Source organism: Hevea brasiliensis, chromosome 11 (genome assembly GCF_030052815.1).
Source record: "Hevea brasiliensis isolate MT/VB/25A 57/8 chromosome 11, ASM3005281v1, whole genome shotgun sequence".
Lineage (NCBI taxonomy): Eukaryota > Viridiplantae > Streptophyta > Magnoliopsida > Malpighiales > Euphorbiaceae > Hevea > Hevea brasiliensis.
Window position 1 is genome coordinate 93,772,446 of NC_079503.1, and position 11,402 is coordinate 93,783,847.

The following is an 11,402-nucleotide window of genomic DNA, read 5'->3' on the forward strand; positions in this document are numbered from 1 at the left end:
TGAGAGGGGCATAAGGCTAACACTAGCCCCTAAATCACATAGAGCTTTTGTAGAACATGATTCCCCAATGTGGCATGGAATTGAAAAACTCCCTGGGTCCTTGAGCTTTGGAGGAAGTTTCCTTTGGAGGATAGCACTGCATTCCTCAGTCAAAGCTACAGTTTCATGATCTTCAAGTTTCCTCTTGTTTGAGAGAATTTCTTTCAAGAATTTTGCATAAGAGGGCATTTGTGAAAGAGCATCAACAAACGGCACATTTATGTATAGCTTCTTCAAGACCTCTAAAAACTTTCCAAATTGCTTGTCAAGCTTGGCTTTGTGAAATCTTTGTGGAAAGAGAAGTTGTGGCTTGTAGGGCTCTGGAGGTATATACTTCTCTTCCTTCTCTTCAATTTTCTCTTTACATTTTTCTGCACTTTCTTATTTTTCACTCTCCTCATTTTCTTTCTCATTTTCTCTCTTCTCACTATTTTCACTTTTCTCATTTTTTTCACTATTCTCATTATCTACAACTTTCCCACTTCTTAAAGTAATAGCTTGACACTGCTCTCTTGGGTTTTCTGGTTGACTTGGAAGTTTTCCAAAAGACTTGGTACCTGAGGAAGATGCTTGTTGTACAATCTGATTTTTCAGCATTCTGTTATGTGTTTGCATCTGTTCTAGCCTTGCTTTCATCTCTCTCATCTCCTCATCATGCTTATTTTGGTTAGCAAGAATCTGTTGTAATAAAGCTTCTGTGGTGGAACTTTGTTCTTGCTGTTTTGGTGGAGGATTCATATTTTTCTGCTGAAAATTAGGCAATGGTTGCCTATTTTGGCGATATGGAATTCCTTATTCTTTGTTGTGGTTGAAAATTTTGATTTGGAACTTGACTTTGCTGATTTCCCCATGAAAAGTTGGGATGATTCCTCCAATTTGGATTATAAGTTTGAGAATAAGGATTCCCCATTTGTTTGTTTCCATAATTACCAACATATGCTGCTTGCTCTCCATAATCTACTCCACAGCTGGTAGTTCCCTCTGCGTAAGCCACTTATTGTGAACTTCCAGATGATGATGATGAACTAACCAACATACTTAAGTCTTCCATCTTCTTAGCCAAGACATTTGTAAGTGCATCAAACTTTGCATTAATCATGTTGAATGGATCAAGATCATACATTCCAGCAGCTTGCCTCCTTTGAGTTGGAGTTGGTCCTCTTGGACTACTCCAAAGATGAGTATTCTTTGCAATTTTCTCCAACAGCTCATAAGCTTCATCTTCATGCTTCATAATAAATTCTCCTCCTGTTTGAGCATCAATAATCCCTCTAATTGCAGAAGTGACATTTGTGTAAAAATTCTGGTTTATCATCCATTTCAGAATGGCATGATGTGGGCATTGTCTCTCTAATTCCTTCCATCTCATCCATGACTCATAGAGAGTTTCATCTTCTCTTGGTCTGAAAGCTGTCATTTGATTCCTCAATTCTTGAGTTTTTCCAGGTGGAAAATATTGTGTAAGAAATGCATCAGTGAGTTGCTCCCAATTTGTAATGGAGTTGTAAGGTAAAGAATCAAGCCAATCCAATGCTCTATCTTTCAAAGAGAACGGGAATAGCTTCAATCTTGCTGCATCATCAGACACTCCAGGTTGTTTTTGCATGTCACAGATCATAGCAAACTTCTTCAGATGTGTGTGTGGATTTTCAGAAGGATGTCCCCCAAATTGAGAGTTTTGAATCATTTGAAGAACTCCAAAATCCATCTTGTAACTATTTGCATCAATTCTTGGTCTTGCTATGCTTTCTCTCAAGTCATCAAAACGAGGAAAAGCATGATCCATCATACTCCCTCTAGGCACATTAGCATTTACAACTTCTTCACCTTGGGCTACATTTTCATTGTTTCGACCATTTCCAGCATTACCGCCACCAATTCTAATTCTTTCATCAGCCATGTCTGCTTCTAATTCAGTTTCTCTCAAAGCTTCTTTTCTTTTTCTGGTTTCTTTCTTGTTGGCTTTACAAAATTTCTCTATTTCAGGATTGAATAGTAAGGATGTGTCACTTGTGCTTCTAGCTCTTCTCATAAAAGATTAAAAGTACCTGAAAAAGAACAAACAAATACAAAAATGAAAAGATAACAAAGATAAAACTATAAACAACTAAAATAATCAAGAATTCAATCTAAAACAAACAATTCCCCGGCAACGGCGCCAAAAACTTGATGTGTCCCTTCCGCAAGTGCACGGGTCGTACAAGTAATATAGAAAAGATATCGTTCCCACGAGGAGTTGTGTTAATGATTGAATTTTTGATATAAAAAGTTGACTAAATTGAAATATTCTTGAAATTAAAGTAATAAATTGATGGGTATTTGAGTATGAAATCTATATGTGCAAAATTAATAATCTATTCAACAATGTAATGATTAAACTAAATTTGCATCAAATTAAAATAAGCAAATTCAAATATGGCAAGATTTTAAAATGGCAAGCAATTAAATTCAATTAAAAATTGACAATGATAAAAAGGCGATTCCGGAGTTCGGGATTTCATATTCGAGCTATTTTGGGATTTTAAATTGGTTATCCAATCTTATGAAACTTATGGGTTTTAAGGAGATTAATTCTTAAATCCTTTGAATACCCTTTCGAGTTAGACAAAGAGTTCCTTAATCAATCTAATCCTACTTTCGTGGAGTTAGAGTTAATTAAGACCCATTAAGTTCTTTAATTAATCTGTGAATCCTCTTAATCCTTAGTCTATTTCTAGATCTAAGTTAATTAAGTCCAATTCCTTGATTATCTATCACAAGGCCTTCTCCTTTCGGTGCCTCAACCATGGATTAAGAACATCACTTAATGGGATCCTACACTAAGCATGTCATTAAGCACACAAGAAATGAATAAAACTCATTAAGATCACAAAATATGAATTACCCAATCAAAATCCACAAAATATCTCAAATATTATAACCCTTACTCCAGAATCTATGGTAAACTACTCACTATCCATAATGTTTACAAGATATTCTGAATTTATAAGGAAATAAAGCTTTAATCTAAGCTAAGAAACAAGAAACTAAACACTAGAAATGTAGGAAAAATGTAAGAAAAGAAAGAAATCTCCAAATCTGATTGGAAATGGTGTGGAAGGTGAATGTGACCCTTCAGCTGCTGCCTCTCCTCTTCCTTTCCTTTTCTGCTCCTTGTCTCCAATTTCTAAAATGGGACATGGGACTATTTATAGCATTTTCTGACATGGAGCCCTAAAATGGTATGTTCTAGGATGAATTTTATGTGGGAATCTTCTGCCAGCTCATTAATGAAACCTTTGTGGGATTATTTAATCTATTTTATTTTTAAAAATTTTTTAATATGCGCTAGCGTTGCTCATGGACTTCCACTAGTGGGTACAAATCTGCGAGATAATAACAAGAACATAAATGGATTTATTTGGCAACTTCTTCCAAATTTAAGTCAATGAGAGGCACCGGAAAATATGGTATAGAATTATCTAAAAGAAGTGGCATACCTACCTTACAATGGAGGCTATGAGCAACTTACATAAGGCTTAGATGGGCCTTTTTGGTACAAAGAATGTAAAAAACGATAGATTTTTGTTTAGGACGAATCCTAATAGCTAGGAGTGGTATTTGACATTCCAAACAAAAGAGATTGTTATCTCCTGTAGATAGAGTTGCACTTTAACTAGAATTCTTCCGTTCAGCTAGGCGAGTATCGCGTGTGAACCATAAAATAGGGAGTTCAAATCATGAACTTAGGAGAAACATGTTGCAAATCCGAACCATGATATGGTTCAAGTCATGTTTCTTTAAGTATTTATTAATGAACTATGTTCTTGGGGCATTTTAGGGTGTATAATATCGATAACAATATGATTATTTTCTAGAATTAATTGTCAAAAAAAGTTTGTCAAATTTTTGAGAATAAACTCTGAAATTTATATAATTACCAATTAAATTTTGAAATTTACATAATTGCTAATTAAGACCTCACGTTTGATTGATATCTCAAATTGACTTGATTGTCAATAAACCTTAAGGAGAATCACAAGTTCCATTAACACACAACGAGGAAAGCCAGATGGATTCCTGAAGATTGGCGGGTTAAAACTTCCAGATTTGTCCGACTTCTTGAAGGTTGATGATGAAAACAAGTGCCACCAGCGTTGCTTGAATAACTGTTCCTGCTTAGGTTATGCATATGTAAATGGGATAGGGTGTTTGGTTTGGACAGGAAACCTTCTGGATTGAAGATAACCATATATCTTTTAACTTTTGATGACAGGGAAAGCTTCCTGGAGGAGAAGAAATAGCTGTTAAGAGGCTGTCAAGAATCTCTGGCCAAGGCTTAGAGGAGTTCAAGAATGAAATCATACTGATTGCAAAATTACAACACAGAAATCTTGTTAGATTACTAGGCTGCTGTATTCAGGGAGAAGAGAAGATGCTGCTTTATGAATATATGCCCAACAAAAGCTTGGACTTCTTTCTTTTTGGTAGATTCTTGTACTTTGATGTTTGCTTAAAATCCATGTGAAGACACAAAAGTAAGTTTTCTTATAGATTGCTAATCATTTTCATTTTATTGTGAACACAATAGCAGACCCTGCAAAGCAGGCATTATTAGACTGGAGGAAGAGGTTCAATATTATTGAGGGGATTGCTAGAGGTCTTCTTTATCTCCATCGAGATTCAAGACTCAGAATCATTCATAGGGACCTAAAGGCGAGCAACATTTTGTTGGATGAGGAAATGAATCCAAAGATTTCAGACTTTGGTATGGCCAGAATATTTGGGGGAAACCAAAATGAATTGAACACAAACCGAGTTGTTGGCACATAGTAAGTATGAATTGTCTATCGGATGATTCATAATTCAGCTCTGTCAAACAATTAAATTAAGCTTAATGTAACTTGTCGCTTCCGAAATTGCAGTGGTTATATGTCACCTGAATATGCAATGGAAGGCCTATTTTCTGTCAAGTCAGATGTCTATAGCTTTGGAGTGTTACTATTAGAGATTGTGAGTGGCCGGAGGAACACCAGCTTTCGTTTAACTGATCATGTCAGCCTCGTTGCCTATGTAAGTACATCTGCAATGTTTTCTAGTTAAGCTTACTTTAATGATATAATCCAAATTTTCATGTCATTTGTTCTCCATTTATCAATGTTCATCCATAAAAGGTTATTGTTGGTTCATCTCAGGCATGGGAAGTTTGGCACGGAGATAAAGCAATGGAGGCAGTTGATCCATCAATTCGAGATTCGTGTTGCGAGAATGAAGTATTAAAATGCATACAAGTAGGGATGTTGTGTGTGCAAGATTCTGCAGTTCAAAGACCAACCATGTCATCTGTGGTGTTAATGCTTGAAAGCAATAATCCAACTCTGCCATTGCCTAGGCAACCTACTTATGCTTCAATGAGAACCTCCATGGACACACTTGAAATCGATCTTGAAGGCCAGGAAATTGTATCCTCAAATGATGTGACTGTTACAATGATTGATGGAAGATGATTAACATTTTTTTTTCCTTTCCCTTTGCGCTATTTTTATATGTACTTCAATTCAATATACTTATCAACATCTGTGTAGCGTTTTTGTCAGTCAATTTTGGACCTGCATCTTGCTTATTACTGTTTTCATACTGGAATTTGTTTCCATTAACTTTTCTACGTGGGTTAGCAAGAAATTCCAGAACTAGAGTGACATGGGGTTGAGTTGAAGCATTGTCATTACAGGCCTAGAGAATGAGAATTGCAATTTCTGGAAGCAGAATCTGTGAAACAAAGAAAAGAATTTAATATAAGAAGTCAATTTTTGTTGATCAGCTCAGGACAAAATGTACCCATCTCCATCTGTAACATAAATTGCATATGTCTTTGTCTTTGTCCGCCTGATGAATATCAATGGTGTGTTTTGGCCTCTTGTGCAATTAAAAATGATCATATGCAGTTATGGCTGGATCAGAGGAAATGTGGTCAACCACTGGTCATTCTAAATTCTAAATTCTGATCCAAATGAACTTCATTTATTGATATTCGAACTCGAGACCTCGTAATCCTGGATATGACTTCCATCATTGGTAGTTTATGTTTAAATGTTTGTTGTAACAAACAAACTTTTAAGAGTTGGGTCTGAGCTGTCCTGAGCTCAACTACTCCAAATAAATGAAGTTTTTATTAGAAATGCCATTATTAACAAGAGCTTAAAAGCAGGACTTAAAAATTGCTTTAGGGACTCCCCTGTTTGTAATTAAGGTTGTGCACAATATATTTTAAACCTTCAATTCTAGCTAAACTAAACCCATTTTAATAATTTGACTTGAGTTGACTCTTGATCCAATTTGATTTGACAAAATCAAAAAAAAAATCTGATTTATTTTATTTTTAAGGAATCAAATCAAATTATAAACATACATTTCATATATTAATGGTTAATTAATTTTTATAATATTTTCTAATATTATTAAAATCTTATATTGTAAATAATGTTATTAAATTTTTATTTTTTAAATAAAAATTAAATTCAAACCATTTTAAAAATAAATGAAATTGTAATATTTGATTTAATTTAATTTTTATAAATAAATGATTTGATTTAATTAAAAATTATCAAATCATATTTTTTTAGTTTAATTTAAAAATTACTATATCAAATCGGCACATGTACCCCTATTTTTAGGTTTAGTAGTATAATTGAAAAATCAAATTGATCAATTGAATTTTTTTTTTTAATTCAGTTCGATTTTAATTATTATTTCTAAAAATTTTAATTTGATTAATTCAATAAAAAAAATCAAATTAACCGATTCGAACCAAAGTTTTATCTCATATACATGTGCATGCAGTCAAATCCTTTATTTGACACTGCCAACCAAATTCTCAGTTTGTCACCTCTTGAATCATTCTCTCCCTCTGGCCTGAATCTTGATTCTCAGGCAGACAATCTCAGCCCCAGTCTATGTGGGCTAGCAAGAAATTCCAGCACTAGCAATAACATGGGGTTGAGTAGAAGCATTCTCATTACAGAACTATCAGTGACATGGGGTTAGCAAGAGAATTGCATTTCTGGAAGCAGAATCTATGAAAAAAAAAAAAGTCAATGTTTGTTGAGGACAAAATGTACCCATCTCGATCAGTAACATATATCACTAAATTGCACATATCATTGTCTATGTCCACCTAATGAATATCAATATGTGTGTTTTGGCCCCTTGGGCAAATAAATATGATCATAGGATAAGGCTGGGTCAGAGTCAAGCACAGGTCATTATAAATTCTGACCCAGAAGACACATATAAGTAAAATGAACTTGTGCTGTGATAGTTTATGTTTAAATGTTAGTTGTAACCAAAAAACAATTAAGAGTTGGGTTTGAGCTGTGCTGTGTTCAACTACTCTAAATAAAAGAAATTTAAATTCTACCAATGAATTTTAGTTTAGTTTTAATTTCATAATGTCAGTAATATTTCAATTTCAAGTTACTAATCTATTATACTAAAAAAAAATAGAAAAATAAAGTGCAAGACAATTTTCTTTAAGGAACTCGGCATAACAGTCCTATAACTTCGGGAGAAGAGATGCCTCCTCATAAAGGGGGTTGTAGTGATTAGGTTTAGGCGACTGTTTATCAAAAACACAGGTCTCCGCAAAGTTGTATGACTATATTTTCAGTTGAGAGTTAAATTATTTTATCATTAGAAAAATTATATTTTATTAGGCGATGACTTATTTGAGTTTAATTAAAAAGAACATAGATTTATTTAGTTCAAAATTGTAACAACCAAAAAAAAAAAAAGATAGGACTTTGGCGTGTGACAGTGGATTTCCACTGTCACTGCCAACTTAAAAAAAAAAAAAAAAAAGGTCAAAAAAAAATCGGGAGGAGGACCCCCCCCCCCCCAATTTTCTCTTCTCTACTCTCCTTCCCTCTCTTCTTCTTCTTCCTTTCTTCGGTGACTGGCCGGCAACCCTCCAGCGATGTCAAGAACCACCAGAAACGGCGGCAAGAGAGGGAAAAGAGAGAAAAGAAAGCAGCGCCTGATGGCAGCGGCTTTCCGGCGCGATTCCGGCTTCATCCGACGTTTGATCGAGGCGATTCAGGTGACGTTGGAAAGCTTGTTCCGATAGCTTTCTTTTGATACCAATTTTGCAGCAAATGGAGGTCGAATGAGTGAGATATGGAGGAGAGAAGTTTCGGGTTTTTCAAGCTTTTTCGTCAGATCTAGGACGATCCGACCGTTGGATCGACGATCCGAGACCACCTATGGACTGAGGAAGAGGAGAGGAACATGATGGTATGATCAGATCCGGCAAATGTCGCCGGCGACCGGCGGCCGGCCACCGTGCGCGGTGGCTCCGGTGGGCTATGGAGATGATTCAACTTCCAGAGGCTTCCTCATAAATTTTTGGAATTTTTGAGACACAGATAAACTTCGGGTAAGACTATTTTTATTATTTCTCTGTCTGTGGGGCATAAATACAGTGTTTCTTAAACAGGAAAAATTAGAAAAAAATTCTAAGAAAAATATATGATGAAAGTAAAATTATTTGGAGATATTCTATGGTGTTTGTTGAATTTTTGAGTGATTGTAGAATATTTTTGAAAAATATAGATGGATTTTAGTTAGATTTTTAGCATATGGGCATATAAGATTATTTGAAATTAAGATATTTAAATTTTATATAATTGGTTGAAGCTTGAGGATGGAGGTTTAAATATGTGAATATTGAATTGGGTTGAATTAAGAATATGTTAGCTATTGGAAACTTATGGAATTGAGTAAAATTCTTGAATAAAATATTCATGGGTGATTAAAAAATTACAATTCATTTTGCAATAGCCTTATAATATTATTAAGGACCACGAGACAAAATTTTAGAATTTTTGGAGCATATTTGAGTGGATTTTTACAAAATGTTAATTATAGGGACTAAAACGTAATTTTTAAGGTTTTGAGTATTGCTTGGTTTGAAGGGCCTAGGAGGGGCCATATAATGATGATGAGATATGAGTTGAATTTAGAAGTGTTATTTGAGCCTTTTTGCAGGTTGGGTAGGTCCCAGGTATAGGGAAAACTATCTTGGATTTAGGCATAAATTAAATTTGTCTGTTGCCTCCTTAGAGTTTTATTTTGACTTAGTACTAATAAATTTATAATTTAATTATTAGGTGATCGAGATCAGTTATTTTTCTGCATCCAGCAGCCACAATAGTCATCGATGTACTGTGAGTAAAATATTAATTTTAATTGTAATTTCGATATTATTATATGTTCAAGCATGCCCATGCATCACTTATATGTATATATCTATGTAATTAAACTCTAGGCACGTTTTATGTTGCATTCACAACTGTTAAAGTGCCATGGATGTTGTTGTGGTAATTTGGAGCAGTGTGCGTGCGTTGGCGTGCGTGTGATGTTGTGTGGACTATGATAGGACGGGTAAACACGGCTTGAGATCTTCTCTGGGACCGGTCCTTGGGGTAGACACGGCAGGTTTTTCTTTGGGACCCGATTTGGTTATTAAGTGGAAGTCCGAGCTGAGTTCTTCGCTGGTACAGGTTGGATTTAAGAGAGCTGTATAAGGGATCAGCTCACATATATTATGATTGCTATTACTGGGTGTGTAAGTGCTCCAAATTACTTTTTTGTTGTTATGAAGTGAAAATTATTGCTGATGTTGCATTTCACTCTACAGGGTGCATTAGCTTTAGATAGTTATAGAGATTATGGTTAAAATTGATATTTTACTCTCTGAGTCGAACGCTCACTCCTGTTCACCATATTTTTCCAGGCTACAGGAGGAGACATTTTTCAGAATAACCTGTCCCTTTCCTCTCAGGTTATGAAAAGATTACTTAATTGTATTATTATTCTCTAAATTTGTAATTTAGGACTCCGCATGTGCTAGTAGTAGTATTAAACCTGTCAAGGACTGTATGAATTCAAGTTTTCGTATTAATAAATGAAAAGAAAAAATTTAATAAGTTTTAAATGGTTATAAATGAGATAACAGGGTTGAGCTGGACTCTCCTAATTTTTGTTTCTGATAATTTCTGGGCTAAGTTGACCCGAAATAAAATTTTAACAGTTTAATTTAAATTATTTTTATATGCATATTGGGCCTAAATTGTGGGCTTGGTTATGGGTTGAGGAATAGTTAGGCTTACTACGAGCCTCGGGGGCTCTAGGCTGGCCCAGGTCCTAGTGCCGGTCCGGCCCATAGGTTGGGTCATGACAAAAATTTAATTTTAAATTTATTTGATAAGCTTATTGATTTTTTTTTTAATAAAAAAGACCCCACTATTAGCAAAAACAGGACTAAAAATTGCTTTAGAGACTCTCTTGTTTGTACTCAAGGTTATGCACTATTTTTTTTTAACCGCTAATTTTAACTAAATTAATTCCATTTGATAAAATAAAAAAATAATTTATGATTTATTTTTTTTATTTTTAGGAAATCAAATATATATATATAACAAATTTAAAAATATATTTCTCATATGTTATTATTTTAATGTATATTTAAAGAATTTTTATAACATTATTATATTGTAAATAATGTTGTTGACTCTTTAATTTATAAATAAAAATTATATTTAAATGTATGAATTTAAACCAGACCGTAATATTTGATTTGATTTTATAATTAATAGTTTCAGTTAATTTAAAATAGGAAACCCATATATATATATATATATATATATATATAAACTTGATCTGAAAATTACTCTAAATCCATTCAGAGAGTGCACCTAAATTCGGCTAAGATTCTATTCGTAATTGGAATTGCTTGGTTCAATTTCAAGTTAAAATCAAATTTTTAAAAATTAATAAAAATTTTAGTTGTTAAATTTCATTTGAAATCGAAGTAAGAGAAACGTATCATCTGATTCCAATTACCCTAAATTTTGAACCTGAATCGCAGATTCCAGCCGGACCCTCATGTTGGATTGTTGGAATCGCAAATCCCACTCGAATCCTTCCCTAGCTTCTTCGGCCCATTGTTCACAAGCCCAGTCTACGTCCACAGTTAACATATCACAGGCCTAGCTCATCAGAAAATTCAATATGCTGAGTTCACGTCTCATTTAACAGATAATAATAATAATAATGCTTTTTGTACTAAAAAAAAAAATACATTAGAGAGAGAGAAAACAAAAATTAAAAGAATGCTTTGATTTTGTCCTTCTGTACTCATGGGCATTGAACAACAAAAGCAGCTCTTCGTTGGTCGCGTCCGATCTTCCAAGCCTCCACCACCAGGTCCTCCATGCTCGCCAAGGAGACGAGGAGGACCAATTCAAGCCCACATGCTTCATCACCGCAATCTTTAATTGGTCTTTGGAGCCGAGCCCACTCTCTCTCCGTTCCTTCCTCTCCCTTCT

The 11,402-nt window shown here is 34.4% G+C and overlaps 1 protein-coding gene and 1 non-coding gene across 2 annotated transcripts; both read left to right on the forward strand.

The window, feature by feature from the left end:
* The first annotated feature begins 1,364 nt into the window (after positions 1-1,364).
* Positions 1,365-1,471, forward strand: LOC131170793 (small nucleolar RNA R71). Its single transcript, XR_009141559.1, has one exon. It is a non-coding gene; the product is annotated as a small nucleolar RNA R71 (small nucleolar RNA).
* A 2,090-nt stretch (positions 1,472-3,561) lies between these two features.
* LOC131170356 (G-type lectin S-receptor-like serine/threonine-protein kinase B120) lies at positions 3,562-5,936 on the forward strand. Its single transcript, XM_058129409.1, has 7 exons — positions 3,562-3,574; positions 4,127-4,212; positions 4,295-4,505; positions 4,610-4,850; positions 4,944-5,091; positions 5,214-5,480; positions 5,694-5,936. The coding sequence occupies exons 1-7, from the start codon at positions 3,562-3,564 to the stop codon at positions 5,715-5,717; spliced, it is 990 nt and encodes a 329-aa protein (XP_057985392.1). The 3' UTR covers positions 5,718-5,936.
* Positions 5,937-11,402: the final 5,466 nt, after the last annotated feature.